The sequence below is a fragment of the Sander vitreus genome, chromosome 23 (genome assembly GCF_031162955.1).
Source record: "Sander vitreus isolate 19-12246 chromosome 23, sanVit1, whole genome shotgun sequence".
In the NCBI taxonomy this organism is placed as follows: Eukaryota; Metazoa; Chordata; class Actinopteri; order Perciformes; family Percidae; genus Sander; species Sander vitreus.
This window is the reverse complement of record NC_135877.1, coordinates 16565874-16589521: the sequence shown is the minus strand read 5'-3', so window position 1 is coordinate 16589521 and position 23648 is coordinate 16565874. Positions and strand designations below refer to the sequence as shown.

Here is a 23648-nt window from a genome sequence, read left to right as displayed (position 1 = left end):
AACTCACAGTTCCTGGTCTTGGGTAAGGGATGCGCCCCTGGAAGGCCACCCACTGAAAGTTGGGCCCCTCTCTATGAGCAAAGGGCCCATTGAAGACGGTAAGGATGTCGGCCATGTTGTACACACACACTGCCGAGCCTTTAAACACGGAGCTGAGGAAATAGGATGCATACTTTCAATGAAACACAACAGTGGGAACCTACTACACTCATACACACATTTCTAAGGATGTAATGCAGTCTGGGTGGAACCAAGGCCAATCTCCAGTGGGGACAGCTCACCTATTTCCCCCTCATTGATACTGATACGATTTGGCTAAGTCATTTAAAACCACACTACTTCACACATAAAAGAGTCTTTGTTGAAAAGGGGAGCAGACGCATATTGTGCAAAGTGGAGATCGAGGAAGAATCCCAGTGTGGAGAAAGGAAAGGAATAACATTGAGGTAAGAGACCTCAAGGACTTCACTGTTTAGTTTGGCTGTGTTCTTTGAGCCAGGATAGTCTACTGTAACCTTTCTATGATCCTGAGGTAACAAGTAGATCGAGGGCCTGTGGCAGGGTCACCCTGGGTTAACCAGACAAAGGTTAACAATTAGAGATCAGAACACATGGATCAAGTAACCATTCCTTTAAAGCGCCAAATTTGCTGTGCAACCCTGCTGACTGTGACTTTCGGCTAAATGAGAGAAGTTTATTCAGTGTGGTTTTCTTCAATTACCACAGAGGTTTAGACAGTGTGGTAATCTTTTCTTACCTTTGTTTTACAGTATACAGTGGGGCAAAAAAGTATTTAGTCAGCCACCAATTGTGCAAGTTCTCCCACTTTATTGTGATCATTTTCACCCCACGGGGTGAGATCTTGCGTGGAGCCCCAGATCGAGGGAGATTATTAGTGGTCTTGTATGTCTTCCATTTTCTTATAATTGCTCCCACAGTTGATTTCTTCACACCAAGCTGCTTACCTATTGCAGATTCAGTCTTCCCAGCCTGGTGCACGTCTACAATTTTGTTTCTGGTGTCCTTTGACAGCTCTTTGGTCTTGGCCATAGTGGAGTTTGGAATGTGACTGTTTGAGGTTGTGGACAGGTGTCTTTTATACTGATAACATGTTCAAACAGGTGCCATTAATACAGGTAAGTGGAGGACAGAGGAGCCTCTTAAAGAAGAAGTTACAGGTCTGTGAGAGCCAGAAATCTTGCTTGTTTGTAGGTGACCAAATACTTATTTTCCCGAGGAATTTGCAAATAAATTCATAACAAATCCTACAATGTGATTTTCTGGATTTTTTTTTCTCATTTTGTCAGGCCTCTCTCATCTTTTTAAGTGGGAGAACTTGCACAATTGGTGGCTGACTAAATACTTTTTTGCCCCACTGTACATATCATACTAAGGGTGGGTAGGATTCTAAGATACGATTAAAAGAAAAATGGTGACCATATTCCTCCCTTTATTTTCTCTAAAATCTGTGAAAAAGGTTCAGGTTTCACCTCTCTGAAAAATGCAGTAATTTAATTCTCTCTGCACTCAAACATGCTGCTGTGTACTATTACTCCCTGTAACAATACATATCATGTAATACAAATTATGTATCAATGCTTACCAGAAATATATCTCTTGCACTCGGTCAGCGAAATAGCGCACTGCTGCTTACGATCATAAGGACAAAACATCAAAACGAAGGCCATATAGTGAAGCTACCAGGATGTTGTAATTGATAGTTCAACCTCTGACTAAGCTGTTTTGCAACGTGACACATGATGTCTCTATGTAACAGGCCCTTTAACAAGCACATCCCCTACCGCTGATATCCAGTCTGTGATTAACATAACCACTGAGGCCAGCAGGAATGTTACAGTTGGCTTCAACGCCATCAGTCTTACCTTGTAGATGTGAAGACTCCAAACACCAACAGGCCCTTGGGCTGATCGGTGTCCAGCAAAAACACATTTTCTGTAAGGGAAAACACACGTGCACACATGCAGGCAAATGTGTAATACCTTCAACAAATTCCACATAACCCATATCACTTTATCCTGCAGGTGAGATTGCCAAAAAGTGAAGAATGCATGAATGAATAACTGCACATGTTGACAGATTGACTGGTCAGATGAGCAACGTGGAAAAGCAGGTTTAAAATGTTTTGAGCTGGTGTTTGTAGTTTTCAAAGCTGAGGCTCAGGAAGGACTGGAATATAATGCTCATAAATGAATACAAGGTAACCAAAAACAACAGAACAATGGTTATGAAAGTTGATAAAGGGCTACAGCCCTAATCCAGACCAAACAAAGGAAGTTCAATGGATTGTTTATGGAGAAAGCAATCACTGGAAACCTTGGAACAAAAATAGCGAGCTTTCGGGAATTAGGATGATCTCGTATTTTCTGAAATACAGAGTTTGTTTTAAACTTGTTTCATGGACCGTGAAAATAAAATAGAGCTTGGAAGTCAGTCAACAAATAAAGGAAATATATAACATGTAAAAATGCCACAATAATGTTCCTGTTCCTTCATTTTACTCACCCAGTTCGTCAAAGTGAGTTTCGGTGCCGTCTTCCTCCAGAACGGAACACACCATCCTGGCCTTAAGGAAGGTGGTCCATTTGTTCACCAGGCTCCGCTGTCCTCCGATGTCACTCTGCAGACAGAAGCTGCACATAGCAAATCGAAACCACAAAACATACACTATTGATTTATGAAGGCACAGTCACTTACTGGACACACTCTGGCCACCATAGTGTGGATATTTTTAGTATTTCCACTGTTATCTGTCAGCCTCTCACGGAAGAAAAAATACAATTTGGCATCGTTGGGATCTGTTCCGTCTGGTATCAGGTGGGCGTCAATGAAGATTGGCTCTGAATGAAAAAAGGGATACATTGACACTTTGACAATAAATAAATTAAAAAATAAAAATAAAATGTGTAAATATATATATTTATATATATATTCAAAATCTTTAGAGACTGTTTGTGTGCTCACCACTAAGCCATTTAGAGTTGTGCTGGTCTGTTCGCACTGCATTTCTCTTGGTCAGGCTCCTGAAGATGGCAGCATCTGTCCCCATGAAGTCAATGTACATGCCTGAGAACAGCTCCTGGTCTAAAGGAAACAATCAACAATATGCTCACATATTTTGTAGAGCCAAAAAACAACAACAATATACTCTAAAGTGCTTCTAGAAACCAAGAAAAGACTGAAACAGCCTCAGACATTTAAGATAATATGGATACAATACACCGATATTTTATTCTTTGACTGATAAATAATGTTGCATTTATTGGTTTACAGTCTGTGTTCTGCTGCTAACACGAGACTTTGTGCTCTCCACAGCCTCCAGAGCTTCATGCTCTTTATCATTCCTTTACTCTCACTTCATCATGCATCAGTTCCAGACCATGTGTTTTGGAGGATGTGGGGCAAGTTAGATGAGGATTAGGGGTATGTGGCCCGCATCCAAGCTGGCTTGCTAAGGAGCGAGTGTTGACAGCACTCAGAAAGCCACAGAGGGTCCAAAACATGAGGATGGGGAGATGAAGCGCCGACACTGCCTTTGATTCTCTGAGTGCTGCATCACTGTCTCCACAGCCTTGTCCTTGACCTCAACTCTATTAGGCAGAGCACTTTCCTTCCTACCCCTTTAGGTTATTCCAGCCTCCCCTTTTGGCTCCCCCCCTGGGCAACTCTGAAGCCGCTCACTAGCTGGCAAAGTTGCTGCTGACATGCTCAGGTGTCAGAAAGCAGAGCTGAGGGTGCAATGTGTCGCCTTTAGCCGTGTCAACAGCAACCCAACACCCCTCGACCAATCAGAGATCAAAGGAGAGAGAGGGTGCAGCCTGGCCTGAAGGAGGTACTGCTTTAGCCTCTGGTGGTTTGATGTGTAAGCAGAGCTGATATTTGAATTCTGCTCACTTTATGTGCAACGACATTTAAACTATATTGTTATTGACTGACATTTGACGACTGGCGTTGCTAGGAGACGCACTACTGACTGGGACACACAGATACCGCACCATTCAAATTACAGTACCAACATTGTCACTCAGAAACAACACTTCATGCCCCCTTGAGAACACGGACGAAGGGGGCTCAGTTACTATAGAAAAACAAACAAAACCTTAATTTCTTCTTTTTTGTAAAAAAAAAGTTTTCAGTTTTTTTTTTGGCAGAAGTCATGAAGGTGGATGTAGGAAGCACCTACTAAGCATAACGGAGACTGTATTCACTTGAGGGTTGAAGGAACACCTCCCTTTTCCAGATTCGGTCCTCGAGTCGATGTGAAATACTTGTTCCTGTGACAGAAAAAAGAGGAAGTCAGGGATTGTGGAGACAGTTTTATATGATAAGCTATTCCGTCTCTACCACAATAAAACTGTATATATGAGCGTACCAAATGTACCACAAGGTAGCCCTGCTCACGTTTCTTTCCTTTTTGGTTTTAAACACAGAAATGGTCCTGGCCTGGTCTTCCTTAACTGGCCCGTGTGGGACAGTAAATAGAACATTCCCTTCCTTGTGGTGGACTGGATGGTCCAAACGCCTTTTATTGTAACCTGGGTAAATTATAGAGCTTCCTGTCCCATCATATTTAGGTCTGGTCATTCAAGGAAGCACTATTCCTTGAATGGGGATGCAAGTGACGTCATTTTCCAGGAAAATATGTCTGTTCGCCAAGAGGTTCTGGAGGTGGACTCCATCTGGTAGGCTGTGTCGTTAACCTCTACACTGCAAAAAGTATCCATTTTAACAAGTCATTTGATGTTGCAATGAACCAATAAAGCTCCCCATGCACTCAAAATTGGTTGGTTCTCTTGAATGTTTCTGTAAAGAAGTGATAACTGTACTGATAAATGTTTCTGAGGAATTCCTGATACACTAATTGAGTCAGTAATATGGACATTTAATGCAGCGTATAATTCCCTACCAACTTGAGTAGCACTTACTATTGACACAGGCAAATACCTTTCTGTTGCAGCCATCCCATCAAGTTTCAAAACAACATAATAGTCTGGGTTCTGTTCTTGGGGGCAAAGGTCCAAACTCTGTGCGCTTGCTGTCAACTTCCCACTACGGCAGCTTGTTATACTTACAGATCCCTTTTCTTGAGACACTGACATGTTTGAGTTGCAAACAGAGCAGTCTGCCTTTTAAACAAAACCCCCAAATGACAAAAGGCACCGACGTGTGGAAAGAGCCTGGTTGGGAGCTGACTCGCTCTGCTTATTAGTGTTTGGCAGCAGTCGGCAGTCTGGGGCTAAATGTTGTTCACTCAGTGAGCATTTCTCCCCTGGAGGGCTTCCCCACTCTTACTTCCAGAGCTGTGCGGTCGGAGATGAGAGTGCAGCTCTCCATGTCTGACACTACAGCTCCATTTTTTCCATCTTATCCTCAGCATCTCCTCTCATGTGGCTCAAATTGAGTGCATGAAAACTTTGCTCATGTTAACGTTATGGAGTCTTTCTTATCATGTGGCAACACTTCTAAATTCCTAGTAGACCAGTGAAAGAATATGCTATTGTTAGAAACAATCGCTATCTGATGCCGGCATGAATTTAATTTCAGGCAAATATAAACTGTGATGAGATTATAGCAATTCCATATGCGCTGGTTGTCATCCACTTAATAGATTTCCAGTACTGACTCTGAATTATAGTTGTTCTACTAAAACTAGTAGTGAGTGTTGTAAAGACATTCTATTTCATATTATTGCAGCGATTAATTTATATACATACATATTTTGTTTTGAACTTTTAAATAATTAGATAAAATCTGATTCATCAAAAGATAAATATTTCTCGTCCACATCCCTTGAGGCTTTTATGATCTCTTTTCAAGAAAATTGTTTTTGTTTACTTGCTCTGGTTGTCAGGACTGTATTACCACTCACCCCTCGGTAAGGGTTGACATTAACAGCCTATTTTTAGGGAATAAAAGAAAAAGAGAGTTATGAATTACTAGTCTCAACTGAGTAATAAGCACATTAATTGCACTAACTCAATTGAGTTAATATAATCAGTTGTTTTTTTTTTTTAAATATCCACAGGGGAACCTCTGCATGTTCTTCTTTAACTCCTTATTTCTAAATGTTCCACCACCAAACTCCCCTTTGGATCTTTTGTACAATTTTAAGTATAAATGCTTACAATTTAGGATTAGAGGTACCAGAGGTTCTTGTTTGTGTGTAGTATAAGTCAGCAGCCTGCAGTGTATCTTATTTCAATGGACAACCAGTGTGAATAATCTACCAAACACATGGGCAGTTTTGGTCTCTAGCTTCTCAACAGTTACTGTAATGGATGTGTTGACCACCAAGCCAATGTCCCCAAAAATGGCTTATTCCCCTTAAGAGTTTGTATATTTAGTGAAGCGAATCTGTCATCGTGTTCCTACCTCTGGTCTGCGGCCCCTGTTGATGTACACACAGACGGGACTGTACGCTCCGCTGCCACACATGAACAGATGAGTTCTGTTATAAGGCTGCACCACCCGGATGAAGTTCCCACAGCCATGCTGGAAAGTACAGATAAACATAAAAAAGTTCAGTAGGTGAGAAACATTAAAAATAAAAAAACGTTGCTCATATTAATTCCCATGAAATGTTAAACTCAAAGTTAATTGTAATAAGTAATCTTTAATAAGATGATTGTTGCATTAGACTTTAAAGCGAGACTGGAGCTTTTGAGAGAAGAAATAACACACTGTTACTTATGCAAATGAAAATTTTAATTCATAGGCGATAAAACGTACCATCGTACAATTCAATACACTTGCTGCTACAGCCTTGGTGGGTCTTGTATGACCAGTACCTTATGGTGGCCAGTAATTTAGCATTTAGCTTACATTTTTTTGTAACCACTGTGGTCACTGTTCAAAGATTATAGTGTTGCTTTAAAGGTCCCATACCATGCACATTTTAGGTTCATACTTGTAATTTGGGTTTCTACTAAAACATGTTTACATTCTTCAATGTTCAAAAAACATTATTTCTCTCAAACTGTCTGTCTGAATATACCTGTATTCACTCTCTGCCTGAAACGTTCTATTTTAGCGCCTGTCTCTTTAAGGTTTCCTCCCGAACAAGCCCGGTCATCTCTGACTGGTCAACGTTTCCAGGTCTTCTCCATCTGCGCTCTCGGCATCTCTGCACCGTCACTGCAGCCGGGGAATGACTCTAACGACCCTGTAGCGGCACTTTCTACCTATATATAGTGTAGTTGTGAGATCACAACCGTACGGACGTCCTGACGGCTCGTTTTAAAGGCACTGATCCTGAATAAGGGCTGTATGCATTTCTGTGGATTGAGCGTTTTGATACTTTCACATTATTTACATAGCACCGCAACCTGCTTTATAATAGAAAAAGACATGAAAATCCCACTTTTTACAATATGAGACCTTTACTGTTAATTAACCTTTAATAAACCTACAATAAAATAACAAATGAATAGCAGTTGGCAACACTCTTCCAATCCATTCACTGTAAAAAATAATAAAAATTACTTTAATCTCAGCTATGACACAATACACTGAAACAGACATAACAGAGGATTGTGTCTATTTCCTGGTACACAGCCAAGGTGAATACCAAATCCAGAACTTGTTTATCTCTCCTGAAGTATCCTATTCCATAGGAGGCAGTAATTCAAACGTATCTCACTTCTTATGGCAGTTATACAATCACATGCTGCACCATCAAACAATCCCACAGCTCACTGGTCTGGTATTAAGGCCAGTGGAAAAAATGTGTCAGTGGTATATGTGATATATCTAGGTAAGGCAGATTACTGATCTCCCTCCATCTCTTCTTTCACTTCCCAAACCCAGCAGCGGGAGTGCTGGACTTTGTGGCTCATTAAACCTGAGCTAGCAGAAAATGAGTGGAGAAAGGAAGAGAGAGCAGAAAGAAGTGGGGAGGAGAGGAACACATATCCAGGGAGCCGTCAAGAACTTGGCCATGGCTGCAGGAATGGCAGCTGCTGCAGCTCGCGATCGGTGCGCAGCTCCACTTGGAGCAAAAAAACAACTACATTTTTACCGTTACACACCCATCTCTGTTATTTATCCTTCTTCTCTATACAGAATCTCTTTCCCAGTCTGTCTTTTTCCTCACTTTTATCCCCCTTTAATCTCATCACACCCTCGTTCAACCCTCACTGGGCCTGGGTCCTGCACCCATATCTGATGTTGAGTTTCGCAGAGCCACACATACGTAGCCGCATCCTGTTTTATTGTCATCTCCAGTTTCCTCTTCGTACGCACGCAGCCTTCGTGACCGTGCCAGATAAACTGCATCCAGCTTTACAGCCTCAAATTCAAGTGGTGATACCATTTAGTTTTAAATGGAGGCTTTTGAGCTAGCAGCAAACAGACTAAATCAACCTGGTCGGTCTATATTTCTCCTTCTGTGCCACCCTCCGGCGCAAACATGCAGTCGCTCTCTGGAGCCCCTCTTGACCACAGTTCTATCGGAGAAGAGAAACTTAATATATACAGATGTGTAGGGTAAACCATAACAGAGGGATGTGGGCTCTGATTTACATGAAGAAACCCATGAGAAAGGAGAGCAGCATTATGGAAAAGAGAAAATGAGATATACTGCGGTAGAGGAGAAAGAGAGTTGGAAAAAGTGACCAAGAAAAGTTGAAAAAATAGTAAGACTGAAAGAGAAACTTTTAGCAGAGAAACTGGCAGAGTTGTGAGCAAAAAAGAGATGACAAAAGGAAGAAAGGGCCACTGAGTGGCTCCACACGAAGATGGCTCCCCCAGATATTTGTGGGAGCCTGTCTGCAGCCAGCGGGCTGTGACTCAGAGCAGCACAAATCACCCACTGACGGAAACAGCTTCTTCTCTATTTCTGCAACAGCATGTTTTACAAAACCCTGGCTCCATTACCCCAGCAGCTGTCAGTGAATGGACAGATGATGGAGAATGTGGGAAAAACATGGTAACTTGTACCGTTACTTAGAAAATTAGGGTTCCAATTTATTTACAAAGTTGCTTGGGAGGTTTCTTCTTTAAAAACATATCTTTCTATCTCCCTGTACTCTGCACTGCGGTGTCTAACTGTGCATGTATTCCAGACCAACCCAATTAGAGTAAAACAGAGGCGGAGGAGGAATCATTCTTCTGAGTGCTATGCCTTCATTAAATCTTGTTGCAGCTAACAAGTGCTGCTGAGAATCAGGCCGGGGTTATGAAATCTCTGCATCAATGAGCTGTGTCCCATTTGCGAGGTTTGATTCTGGTTTATTTTTTTACAACGCTCCGTGGCCCTTGATCCTCCCACGCCTCACTCTCATTCCTGACAAACTGTGCCAATGCCAGGAGGACTCCGGGCCAGTCGGTGACCCTGCAGACATCTGCAGCCTGCTTCACATGTGGTTGGACCTGACACAAGCTCACAGAGGGAGAGGGAAATCCCAGGAGTGCACAGTTCCGCAGTAGACCCACTTGGAGGAAGGGATCAGGGAACAGCTGACAAAACCTTTATTCTAGATCTTGAACATCTTGGCAGATGAGGGCTAGTCGGATATACTGGTCGCGTTCTTCTGTAACTCATTAGGTTAGCTACCATTAGCAACTTCAGTATTAGCTACTATTTGTTACCAGTGTTGGGAGTGACGCATTACAAAGGTAATGCAATTACAGTAATGTATTCATTTTGTCTATAAGGCAGTAATATAACGCATTCCTAATAATATTTCGGTAATATTATACCCATTACAATCTCAGTAACGCGCGTTACAATGCATTTTAACCCGAAATTTTGTGGCGTTTTGTTTTTTTAAGAATTCACAAACGTTGCGAAACATTTCAGCACAGAAAAAAAAAGTCTGTGAGTGTTATTTCCTGTTGCTGGAATTCGAGGGTTGAGAGATGACTGCCGAGACTGATTCTACATTTGCGAGATGGACATACTCCCATTATTTTCAGGAGTTATTACTGCTGTCTCGTCACTGTTCCCGTGGTCGGAGCCAGAACCAGAGACGGTACGAACAACATCTGCGCCCCAACAGGTCAGCGCGGTCAGCAGTGTGTCCGAGCAGCTGACAGATATAAACATGTCGGGAATTAATGTTTAGGCTGGTTACCACATAAGCATTAGCATAGCATTACATTTTATCAGCAGTGGAAAGTAACTATACCGTACTTCAATACAATTCAAATTTCTCCTACTTTATACTTCTACTCCACTACAAGTCAGTCAAGTAGGCCTAGCATGGGCGTCAGTTTGGTTTGAAATGTGCTGGGGACAGAGACGCATTCGGAAGCACATTTCCAGAAGTGCTGGGTACAATGACGCATTCATTTTATTTTCTCTTTTGCGCAGGTCATGTTTTGAAAGACGCTGTCCTGTAGCTTACTAATGAATAAAAACGTGGTTTAATGTACGTAAACAATGATCAATGATTACAAAATTTCTCAAAGTCCAATTATTATGGACGTTATCTGACATTAAGCGCTGTGGGTGGACTCCCCACGGTTCTCATGGGGTTTATAAGTCATAACGTAAAAAGCCCTGCAGATTTTGACCAGCTCACCCGGAGACTGAAGGCAGGACACATTCAGAAACCGTATGTCACTCAAAACAAGTTTGTATGCGTGTGGAAGTACCAGAGACAGAAAATAACACCCCAAATCCCAGAAAAGTGATTTTTTCATAATATGGGCACTTTAAAGCATTTTAAGATATTCACTGTTGGCACAGTTACTATTATCATTATTATATTTTATTGGCTAACCAATAAAAGGCCCCAAGGAATCCAAAGATGAGGGTTTTGAGGGTCCTTACCGTAGGGTCCTTTCCTGCCATTTGGCATTCCTCTATCTTGCTTGTAGACGCAGGCCAAAACACCTGGTGGGGAAAAAAAAACAGCACAGCATTTAAATTATTGATAAGTGGGGAAGTGAACCCAGGAAGCCAGTAACAGACTGAGAGAGACATGAATATACCCATGTTGATCTTTGATCATATCCTGTTTACACGGACATAAATCCCAGGGAACATTTGTGGGAAATTAACATAACAAATGTTGGAAAAAAACATCCAGTTTCGATAGAAGTTTCTGTGTCAGTGATTACAGCCAGCTACCGTCTGTGGAAAATGTGTGCGTTGTCAAACCCGGGAGTGGTGCTTGAAGGTCTAGCTCAATGAATATATCAAGCAATTTACTTGGAAAAATGGATGCGGTGCAGCACTCCCAGGGGGAACCTAAATGCTTTCCCATCTGTTTATGCACTTCATGCCTGTCAATTACGCGGAAGATAACGCCTTCACTGCATACAGAATCAGTTATCAGAGAACTCCAGCATTTTCATACCTCTTTTGAATAACCCTTAAATTATTCTGATCGTGCAAATGTATGGTAGTTTCATATCATTGCACAGATTAGAATAATACCAGTGCAGCAGTTTTATGATGTATCTGACACACTGTTAAATTGAACTAAAAATGTATTTCCTCCTTTGTTGTGGCGAGAGAAAAGAAATGCTAATGCCAGCATTGCATCAGAACCAAATGTTAACCACAGACCCTAATAAGAAGCATCTGCTGACCTTAAGTGTGCCATGGGTGACGTTGTTAATGTCCATGGAGAGGACATGGTCTTTGCAGCCCACATACATCCTGTCCTGGTCCTCGTCCATCTGCAGGATCCTGTAGTCCATGGCCTTGTCTGATATACTGTAGTGTTCAAAGGACTGGGAGGCCTGCAGGTCTGAAAGAGACAGAAAAAAAAGCTTAGGAAAACACACAAATAAGCTTGTTTTCACGCTGAGATGTGAAGTTCTCTCCTTCTTCTGCTTAATTAAACAGAAGAAGGCAATGTAGGTAAACATGGTGGATGTAGAGAGCGAAGAATCGTGGGAAACTCTCCCGTGACTGAAGTGGTTAACTTGTCTTTATTTAAAGTTAAACACGCCAGTTTTTAAAGAGAAAAAGCTACATACAAGCCCACGTTAATCTCTCTCTGATCAGATCTCAAAATGAGGTCCGTGTGCATGAGTCAATAGGTTTTAAAAGAGATCTCAAAAGAAAACTCTTTTGGATTTGGATGCTGCTCTTCAGACGTGTGTCTCTTCTGTTGCCATTTCATATGAAGGGTAACTGAAGATTTTAGCTTTGTGCAATAGTACAGTTGATTATCATTATATCCTAAGGTTGGTATCAAACCTCAACAGTTTTGGTAACAACCGAAATTAATCTGAAACTCAAGAGTATCCAGAACTGTCGAGAAACAATATTTTGCATTCAATTCCTGGTCATATTTGTAGCCTTTTCTTAGTAGTTTCCTTAGTTTGCAGTTTATGTATTTTTTGATTGTTCTTGATTTAAATCATAATTTTCAAAGTGTATTTTATTGAACCTATGTTCTTTTATGGTGACTTAGTTTTAGATATGTTAGATATATGTGATAGATGTATCACACCTACTGTAGATCCAATGTGTCTCCAGACTCCATGTGAAATCCTCATTGCTCTTATATGTGGTCACAAAATTATGAGATAAAAGCAGATAACGCTGAATCATCAGAAATAGTTATCTGAATGACTCTGAATCATCAACATTATCACACTGGATGATACACAGAATAAATTGCCCCTGGAGTTGATCTCACAGTGATTTGTTGCTAAAGATTATTCACCGTTCACTTAACTTTCATCCAGTCAATCAAAGCTGTGACTACAGAGTACTTCAGGGGAGATACTGTATGAAAAAGTCTCCCTGCAGAGTCTCTTCTACTCATTAAAAGTGCACAATGTTCACACACACCAACTAAACATTCTCAGACAGTTATTTTCAGCCTATTTGCTCCAGAGATAGAGAACTCTCAATCATACCATCAAAGGCCTTCACTGTCGAAACCAAACTCATGCATATTTATCACTTTTTCAATCTGTGCTGAGAGCAGGGGGTGTGGGAGGCAATGTAGATCTACACCCTCCATTTCCTCCCCTCCATTGACCCTCTCTCGGCTCTCTTTGTATTCCCTCCTCTAATCAACAAACAGGTTGCCTGTGCTTTGCTTCTACGCCTTGGGCTAAAGTCACATTTTCATTATTGTGCGACATACGCTTTTGAGGCTGGGGCCTTTTATCTCCAAGGAAAGTGGCTTTTCTGTGGCACCCCTCACTCTGATCACAGGCTGTTGTTTGGGGCGTTCGCCTCGTAAAAACTGGTGTGTTTAACTTTAAATAAAGACAAGTTAACCACTTCAGTCACAGGAGAGTTTCCCACGATTCTTCGCTCTCTACATCCACCATGTTTACCTACATTGCCTTATATGGTTAATGTCTTGAAGTAAGTGTTTTTGAACGTTGTATCATCAGAGGCGAGAGCATCATCTGGTGTCTAATGAAGAACATACACACAAATACGACTCTGTTTTTACCTAATTTGCCAGGAACAAAATTAAAGCTGAATGTGTCCTGTCAAGCAGATGTGTGTTTAATAGAGAAGAGAAACGTACATAAATAAAGATCGCATCACCTTCATGCTTCGAAGCTGAAGAGATAGCATCACAGAGAGCTCTGCGCAGAGGCTGAAAAAGGTTAAAGATGTTACACGCCTTGCTCTGCCAGAGTGCACCAAGGGTGAAAGAATCACTAACAGTTAATTAAAAACATGCAGGGCTCAAAATTCTGCCAAAACACACATCTTCCTAAAATACAGTATTGGAGGTGATTCAGGAAAACCTTTTTAGACCACGATATTGTAACTAATTTTTACACATGGAAGTAAATCTTAATTTAAACACTATTCTAGTTGATTTCTCTGGAGCTTAAGATGGCAGCTGTCAATAAACATACAGCTGTTTATATAACATACGGTCTGAGCAGGAGTTTTACAATCGTATATTATAGCGTATACAGGCTCAGTGGTTGAGTTAAACCTAAGTGGGTAGAAGCCAAACAACCACAGCTTTTTAAAATGTGTATGATTGGGGTGAAGAAAAAGGCAAAAGGTGAAAGAAGAGGTATCTGTTATGAAGCATTCTTTCTACTAACTACAAAATGCAGAGCAGCTATATCAAGTTTTCTAGCCCTAGTTCTAGCCAAGCGATGCCTTATATACAGTATATATATATATATATATATATATATATATATATATAAAAAACAAACAAATACAAATTTAAAAAGGAACTACGCCCATTTTCAAAATTCACACGTTATCCATATATGGTCTAAGACGCTCCAAAAATATTAATGATAGTGAAAACATGAAAAGATCCTCCAAATCCAAAAACTAGAGTGCTAAAACTCAAATGGGTGATGTCAGTGGAACTGCTCTATAGACAAAAAAATTGGGAAAGATGTTATAAATGACTATGTGGGTACATTTTCTGTTTCATATCTGAGAACACTATAATAGCATAAAGCTCATTTGGGTATAAAAAAGAAATGAAAAACTTCTCTAACTTCTCTGGTTCTCTGGCTTTGAGAGAGAGTATCTCATCTTCACAAATGTTGATTTTCTAGGCAATGCAAATAACATGTAAAGTGGTAATTTAGGTGGTATTCCCTTTTAAGAAAATGTCTGCAGTCTCTATAATATGTCAATGAGTATTGAAAGGATTACGATGATTTAGTGATTTTTTTTTAAACATTATCTGGAAAATAATGTTACAAATCTGTAGTAATTATGGTTGCTAATAGACAGGTGAGCAGCTACTGTTAATTGACCCGGACATTATGGTAAACACCTGTCTTTTTAGCTCTAATTCTGACAGCATCCCTCCGAAACACACAAGGGGAACAAATTGTTCAGAGGGGTGTGGTGCGGGGTGAAATAACGGTTTAATATTATGGTGAACTTTGTATTGTTTTCTCAGTGGGGGGAAATAGGAGACATACATTTTTTCGTGAGGGTGGAAGGCCAGTTAAGTCTGGTGCTGGGATGGGATGCGGCAGGGGTGTGTCACATGGATCCGGCTTATTCACTGAGAGACAACGGAAACTCTCTGGAGCCCACATACCGTCGGATCCAGTATCTTCTCAGCTCTGCTTTCAATCTCAACAAACATATGAGTCATGCCTGCACTGCTGCAGCATTGTAGACCACTATCAAAAGTTCACAGATGGTGCACGCACCTGCTCCATCGGGGAGAGGGGGGCTGCTCTGAACAATCGTCAAGGTTTTCCAGTCATTCAATATATGCACTGGGACCATGTGTTTACAGACTCATTGCCAGCTCATAACCTTCGTATGACGTCTTTGTAGACCGAAACTGCTACTAGTGTTCCCTCCAAAACTTGCATCTAAGTTTTTTTGGCACCACAACCTCACAGTTTGTACACATTTTCATAATTAGATCAAAACAGAAAAAAACTAAAAGTTTGAGCACAATTGTTTTTCGTGTCTGTGATGAAGAAATCCTCTGGACCACATGTAGTTTGTTAGTCTTGAGTTTATATGCGTTCCTCACTGTTGAGATCACATAACTTTCCCAAGAGGGAAGAGTGTCAAAAGTGTTTCTCGACATCATTACTCAGACGAGCGGCTTGTTGCGGACAGCATTGTTTTTGGGGATGCTAAAGGACAGAACAATAGATCTTAGAATAACACACTTGTCCTGCTTTGCGAAAAGAACATGGATCTGCAGTTTTACGGATGCTATTTTGTGCAAAGACACAAAGGTGGGGACCTGACAAAGTAGGATTGGGAAAAGCTGAGGTAATGTGAGTGATGAAATGTCTTATTGTGTGTTGTTTTGTCTTTCTCGATGCTGTTGTCATTGGAGGAGAAGAGAGAAAGAAACTGAAAAAAGAGAGATAAAGGAAAGCAGGGTTTGAGAGTTGACAGTTGGTGGGTTTTCTATTATGCATGTGGGCAGGTGGGCCTCACTCCTCCCTGCGGACCTCACTGCAGTCCCCAGCGTCCTGCCTTTGAGCTTTGACCCATAGTGCCCCATTGGTCGGATGGCAGAGCAATGGTGATATAATCCACTCCAATCCATGTGATGGACAGTGGGGTTAGCATTAAGGGCAAGGTGGCGACTAGAGAGCTGAGACTTTCTCTCTCTTTGATGTGTTTTTTGTGTGAAGTGGTCAAGCGGAAGCAGCACAAAAGCCTTTTGTTGAGAAGGGAAACGACAGCGGTCATTCAATATTAAACAGCAGGTTGCTTTCTTTGCTGCAGAGGAGATCCTATTAGCCGAAAACTTTCCCCCTCTCATGTTGGAGGATGGGCTACAATGCAAATGAATAAAAAAGAGCTAGTAGTAGTAGTTGTAAGTTTTCCTGAAATGGTTAGTTAATCAATCAATTAAATCCAACTATTTTAATAATGGATTTGATCTTTTATTGCTTTTTATCTGAATGGTGAACAGCCACCTCTTTCAACCCTCACACCACCAGGTTGTAATGAACGGTTCACTCTTTTCCATTTGCTAATTTTCTTTGTTTCATATCATTGTAAATAAAATATCTAAACTAAATATGACAACGTCACCACAATGACCATTAGTAGCTGTTCTGGAGCTTTCAATCGTATAACATGACCTTCCTCAGCAGATGGAGTGTGCACGGTTGCAATAGAATTGTAAAATGTCTTCCTGTAGGCTTAAAAGAGAAAAAGATTAGTAGATATTGTTGGGTTTCGGACTGGTGGTCGGCCAAAAGCAAATGCAATGGTCATTTTTCAGTAGTTTTTTAATTTAATCGATTACATTTATTTATTTTTTTAAAGATTATTTTTTATTATTATTATTTATACATGAAAGGGGAGAGAGAGGGGGAATGACACGCAGCAAGGGGTCGCAGGGCGGAGTAAACCTCTACATATGGGCGCCTGCTCTACCAGGTGAGCAACCCAAGTGCCCTTAATCGATTAAATTATGCATGAAAATAATCAATGGTTGCAGCCCAAGGTTACTGTTAGATCTGCCGAGATGTTGTGACTGGTGGCCTGATGAATGCCATGTCAATTGATCGCAGGCTGACATCCTTTGTGGAGTTGAAAAATGAAATACAGCCCTTTCGATCATTACAGCAGGCCGTACTTTTCCTTTGTGCCGTCACTACAGCCTTGAAAAAAGGATATCTAAAGAAACTACAAGCTGTGATCATTGTAACGGGTAATTCTGCCTTCTGTAATCCATAGGAGAATTGATTGTTCATGGTCACAGACTCCAGGGTATAACCCAGAGAGGCAACAAGCCACAAAGATTCACAGAGCAAAATACAAAACATGCTCTTTTCCAAGTTGAAGCCAAGTTGAAATACAAAAAGAAAAAAAGTTGTGGGCAAAAGAAAGGGACTTGTTTTTGTGCCCCTGTTTGTATGGCAGCAATTAAAGTGCAGAAGAGATCACAGTGCTCACTTAGCAGACTTTTTTGTTGTTGTGATTACTGTATATAGCCAGGAGTGGGAAGGCAACAACAACCACAAGGAAGCTTTAGTCAGGTTTTTTTATTTTAACTTTTAGATTATTTTTTAGGCATTTTAGGCCTTTATTTGACAGGACAGATGAAGACATGAAAGGGGAGAGAGAAGGGGAATGACAAGGTTGGAGTTGAACCCCGCACCGCTGCGTCGAGGACTAAACCTCTATATATGTGCGCCAGCTCTACCAACTGAGCTATGTGGGTGCACACCCAGGTTTTTAACCCATAAGACTTTCGGACAGACTTGGTTATTTGATCATGCAAACAACCTCTGGGTTTTACAGCAGTAAACAACGCTTCCATGGTTCTGGTTTGGGATGTCCATACAAGAAGGGTTTTGTTGTAAAAAATTAAGAGATTCACTGTCGCTGGAAAGTATGTGGGATCTTTATGACAGAGGCGATTGTAGTTTTGGACTGCTCAGCACTGAGGTTTTAGGAGCCGGTGCCAACTGACTGAGCTGGTGTCACTTCAACAGCCTTTAGGCTCTTCTTCCAATTTGATGGGAGTACAAAATAGGTGAAAGAACACGAACGGAAACAGTGTGGCATCGTGGTTAATTTTGTAGGGCTATGTGGTGGGGAAAAAAGTGGTTAAGACTGAAAAACATAGCTGTGGATTATAAGATTCACCTGATGAAATATATCAGCGGAGACTTTTCTGTCTACATAACAAGGTGATAAAATCAGTATACTGTCAAGAATGTGGTATTATTTTGTCAAAACATTAGCTTAACCCTTGTGAAGCAGGGATGAGCAGCTTTACGCAAATTGACTGTGTGAAGTGTTGAGTTTTTTTATTAACACCAGTGTCTGAACGCAAGCCAAAAAGGTCCCTGCACCTAATTAACACTTCAGGGTTAGACAGTAGACCAATTACAAACAAACCTTGGTGTCTCCCATGCAAAAACAGCTCTCATCAGTTGGCTTTCTACCTGAAAGGCCAGTATGAATACATTTACTCCATGCTAATGAGGCATGCTTTCTATTCAGTTCTAGAAGAGAATAGAATAGTGGTTGTCAGGGGCAGCCGGTGGGAGGACCCCAATCACCCATCTTGATAAATATTGAAGCAGGGGCTTATACCGCCCCCTTGCAATTCATCTCTCCTCACAAGATGGAGTGGGTTTCATCACGAAGGCCTGACTTCAAACCTGGTGCCAAATACCATTGCGCTTTGTCCGGACAATGCTAAGAGCTCTTCTGGTTCAGTTCTGGATGGCTGCACTTACCTAACACAGTGCTGGCCCACTCACACATACTGCACCAGTAAAAGACTTTATCCCGGCAACTGACGGGCCCCTCTAGAGATAAGTAATGGCTGTTGCCCGACTGAGACGGCCTTCCATTCTCCTTTGGGAGCAGCCTGATGGTATACAGTAATGACTGGTGGCGTATACATATGGCAGAGGGAAAGTTAAGGTGTCGTTCCACTGCGGGGAGACCACCCAGGACGTCTGGCCGACAGAGTCGTCCGATTGTCTGTCTAAGAGGCATACTCCACATTCTCAAACAGGCTGTGCTCAGCACTCAAAACGCAAACAGCATGCACAAACTTACTGTTCGCAACTACTTGTCATGGATAGAAGCCAGCGTTGGCTCAAGATAGGAAAGACTATATATCTACTACGTCTCATTCATTTTCCGATTGTTGTCTGTCGCCAATTATCTATATCCAGAGGTTTGTAATGGGAATCATATGACTGGAGAGAATTCCTGAGCTCTTATGTATGCTTTCTCTCACTTTGGCTTCCCAAAGCAGACGCCACATCTAAATATGACATGTGAGCCTGGAGTGTATTTTTTCCCTTGGCTAAGTGTGTGTGTGTGTGTGTGTGTGTGTGTGTTTGTATGGAGTGATGTTATCCAGCACCAATGTCAACTGCTGGTTTCACTGCACGGCTGACCTGCTAAGGTGTTGGCTAATATTCCCTGTAGGAGCCGAAACTTGAGATGACAACCTGTCCGTCATGCTGCCCCGACAGCCAGCTAGTTTGCGTTCCCAGTGCTCCAATTAGCACCTGACCTCCCCTTCACATGTCACAGACGACTGCTCCTTCGCACAGAACCAACCCGTACCACCAGCCACCTCGTCTCCTAGCCGTGACCTCTCACCTGCCCACACTGGGAGCCTTTGGTTACTGCTCACCTCCAGCAGACAGTAAATCTCAGTGATTTTACTGTCGTAGGCTCTCGCAGAGACTCTCAGAGCGAGGGGAGGCATGCAGGAGATACGGGTCAGAGGATCCTCAGAGTTGATGTGTTTACTAGTCATGGAGGACGGCCAAAGGAAAAAGGAAAAGGCTCAACCAGGTGGGACTCCTCTCTGCCATCTTTAAGGCTGAAGCTGTGTCAGGTCTAAAAGGCTATATTTCCTCAGTGACATGATGTCACTGAGGTCCAGGGGTTGTTTCTGTGGTGTTGAGTGAAGGTAAAGATTTGCTGTGAGGGCAACAATGACAAATGCACCTGTTAAAGCTTTTGCAGTTGGCTGTAGACTCCAGGAAAAGGTTATTTACCTTCTCCATGTGCTTAAAGAAGAAACCCATCCATTAATTTTCTTAAGCCTTAAGAGAAAGTGATTTCATTCCATTTATTATACAGGAACGTTTTTAAAAGTAACAATAAGTTACAATACAAATGGGCCTGACTCAGTTTAAAAACTGATTTGAACATAGTTATGGACGACAATACAGACAGACATATTACGACAATACAGACAGTGCAAACAAGACTTTTTACTTCTAAAGCATATTAAAGGAGTATTAACAAATGTGCATAAACAGTTTCATAAGAATAGGTCATTGATTTGTGATAATGCCAACCTCCGACTCAAGGATTTTCCAGTTGACCTGGGCTATCCCTGAAGAGATACTGTCTTTGTTCGTATTGATGGCCATTGATTACCTTTCAACATGTTTCCGTGGAGGAATAATAAAACATTCAACAGGGCTAGCAAGGTCAGACGCAGGAATGGCTAAACAGAGAGAGACGGGCAGAGAAAGACAGGCTGACAGAGGAGCTGTCAAACATCTCACACGCTGTCAGCCCCAAGGCGGTGCAAGCTGGAGCTCACCTCACTCCCTTGCCCTCCTGCAGGAAATTTCCATGCTGCAACTTGGGCAATTAGATAAACATCTATAGGACATGAGTCTGGGGGGACATGCATACACACACAAAGAAATAGCTCTCTTCATGCCATGAATACACCAGTATTCAGGCTCAGAGACACATGCAATGCTAACCTATAGCTATTTGTAGCATGTCTCCAACAGCTTTGACAGGCCTATGCTTTGCCCTGCCAGAAATTCGCTATAATCACAGAGCATCACTGATTTGACTTCACAGGCTTTATTATGTTCACCACAGGAAATATGCTAATGTGCTGGTCTAATGTAAAACAGAGACAGGAAGCTGTCCTACGTTAGCAAAGAATTAAACCTTTAGGCACAGACATAGACATCCTGGCCTGCTTCTGGCTACTTGTCAGCATTGATCTTTGACATTTTGAGCTTTTAACCCCAAAAGACAACACATGCCGTTAGTCACCCAAGTCTGGTGTATGCATCACTGGATGATCATGATGTTCATTTAACAGGCCGTTTAAAGACATTTCCATAATATCCATAAAAAAGTGAGATGATTTATCATAAGCAGTTAAACCTCAGGTAAAAGAAGACCCTGAGCAGAGCGTCAAATTATTCTTCCTTCCACTCCTATTGGATTTAAATCTGACACATTACTTTACAAGAGGTTAATATAATACAGGCTACCCGGCAGATCTTCTCTCGAAGGAATTCAGAAAACACAGATTAATGAAAGTCTTAAAATAGTCCTGGTTCTCTTGGGCTTCAAATATTTGAGGTATCCACTTAGCAAAATACCTTTTAGATTTCCTTTCATAACTCGCAAAGCTGTAGAAAACCACATAGTTTTAACAACGATTCAGCAGAAAGTTTTGCCACTGAAATGCAATAAAGTCGAAGGAATGCACATCCAGCCAAACACCACGGACAAACATACACTCTTTCTTAAACAGAGTGACACACATACTTCTGCAAACCCTCACCACCAAGAAAACATTCTTAACAGACTGACATCCACATACAGTGTATGAGCAGTATCATTGCTGTATAGATAATGGGGGGTGAGGGGAGGTAGTAATGAGGCATGATAAAAGCGAGGAGTAATCTGTGGAGGCAGAGGGATCCGGTATATCCACTCCCTGATGCCTGCTTCCTGATCTCCCCGCCTGGTTCTGTTCAGGCTGTGAATGATGCCCATGTGGCTCTTACCAGTGTGAGGGAGCGCTCATTAAACTACAGACATCATCTTAATCAATCTCTCCGATGTCTCAGCCAGGCTCTCTGCCAAACATGTGTGTGCAAAATCTAAATTATCCACACGAAAGCATGCTCAGACTGGCTGACTTTCAAATAAACATCTTTCATGGTTTGACATACATACTGTAAGTGTTTCAAAGGTAATATACTGTATTGAATACTGGAGTTTTGCCAGAACAGGGTGAGACCGCTGATGAGGTTAAATGATCCTGATCATAAACGCAGACCACCGCACCAACTGCCAACTGAAGGGATGAATGAGGCTGAAGTTTTGATCCTACCATTCCTAGAATGGCATTTTGGCAACAGTAAGGCCAACCTCTGATACAGTAGCAGAACCAGTAAGAAACATATTAAACGTGTTGTGTTTCCATCAGCCTATTCTGAACAATACTCTTTTTTTCAGTTTACAGCAAATGAAAGCAATGTGAGCGCGCCACACAATAGAATAGCTTGTTCTACATTACAGTACATTAACTTCCTTGATTTAGTGTTTTGTCTGTGCAAGTTTTACATTAATTGAAACAATATCCATTCTCTGGAAGCTGCTCCACAATATCTAAAACTGACAGCAGAAAAGTATTAATCCTATCTGACATTTCAACACATCAAAAAGGTAGACACAACTCACGATCAGTGCTATTTAGCTAGAACATTTTGATTACTAGTGCCACTGCCAATACGATACCGGAGTTTCGGTACCGATACAAAACATTTTCTGATACCTAACATTTGAGGAAAGCAAGCCGTTTTTCAGCAAAAAAACTTTTTTTCATTTAAAAAAGAAGCCAAATATGAAATACTGTCTAAACACAAGCAGCCGTACAATACCTTTGCCCAAATCAAATTTTTTATTTAAATCAGTTAATATTACACCATAGACAAAATTACAAACGTCTCCCAAAATTTGAGGACAGTTTTTGATACATTTTGGAAGGTACAAAACAAGTATTAGGGTTCAATATCAAGTCCCTACTTCTACTTTTGCAAACACATTATAGAGAAAAAAGCGAGCCATGCTCAACAGATGATCATGACAACAAATCATCTGAGTAGTAATTGTTGGAAGCATTTTGCATTTGACACCATGGCTGAAAACATTGTCTATAAAGATAAAACCGTTTGATAACTTCATAAAAAAACTTCTGCCGTACAGTAATGTTAGCTTGTTCCTCAAGTGAGGCAGCAGAGACACCATGAATGAAAGTCAATTCTACAACATAGTTTAGGTTTAGGCTACATGTGTCCGAATAAGTCACCTGATAAGACAGCCGGAATTGATTCAGACTTTTTTGAAAGACTTACTTATTAAATACTTTATAAAGAAGATTGAAGGGCTGTTTTATTTACAAAACAAGTCAGGCTTCTTGGAAATACTGGGATTTCATTTAAAAAAACTATCACTTTTAATGTATTTTGGTGTGATAAAACCAAATCTTGTATACCAATGATGGTAGTTTTCCACAAATGTGGATAGTAAAGTATTTCTGAAGTTTCTAAAAAACTAAACTATCTCTGCTGTAGACATTGATAAGAACGTTGTTACCTTTCTGTGAACAGTTGCAATCAAACGTTCTCTTTCAGATCAGTGTACTGTTTGCATTTCAGCCTCCATCTGATCACAAATACATAAAAACAAAGTAAACATTGAGAGGATCAGAGATATTTAATTAAGATTATTTTTTGGGGGGCATTTTAGGCCTTTAATTCCACAGGACAAACGAAGACATGAAAGGGGAGAGAGAAGGGGAATAACATGTAGCACACGGCCGCAGGTCGGAGTTGAACCCGCGGCCGCTGAGTAAACCTCTACATATGTGTACTTGCTCTACCAACTGAGCTAACCCAGCTACAGGACCAGAGATATTTAAAGCAAATGTAGAGGAGTAATTACTGTATCTTTTATCACACCGAGTATC

General features: G+C 41.2%; 1 protein-coding gene across 1 annotated transcript in view; it reads right to left on the bottom strand.

Moving 5' to 3' along the window:
* sema3c (sema domain, immunoglobulin domain (Ig), short basic domain, secreted, (semaphorin) 3C) overlaps positions 1–23648 on the bottom strand; it is a 41078-nt gene that overhangs the window by 10223 nt on the left and 7207 nt on the right. The window contains exons 3-11 of the mRNA XM_078242985.1: positions 11557–11717; positions 10793–10855; positions 6391–6510; positions 4202–4292; positions 2983–3102; positions 2716–2858; positions 2524–2638; positions 1884–1953; positions 8–152 (exon numbers count right to left, since the gene is read on the bottom strand). Of these exons, the coding sequence (XP_078099111.1) occupies positions 8–152; positions 1884–1953; positions 2524–2638; positions 2716–2858; positions 2983–3102; positions 4202–4292; positions 6391–6510; positions 10793–10855; positions 11557–11717 (1028 nt within the window). The remainder of the gene's footprint in view (positions 1–7; positions 153–1883; positions 1954–2523; positions 2639–2715; positions 2859–2982; positions 3103–4201; positions 4293–6390; positions 6511–10792; positions 10856–11556; positions 11718–23648) is intronic.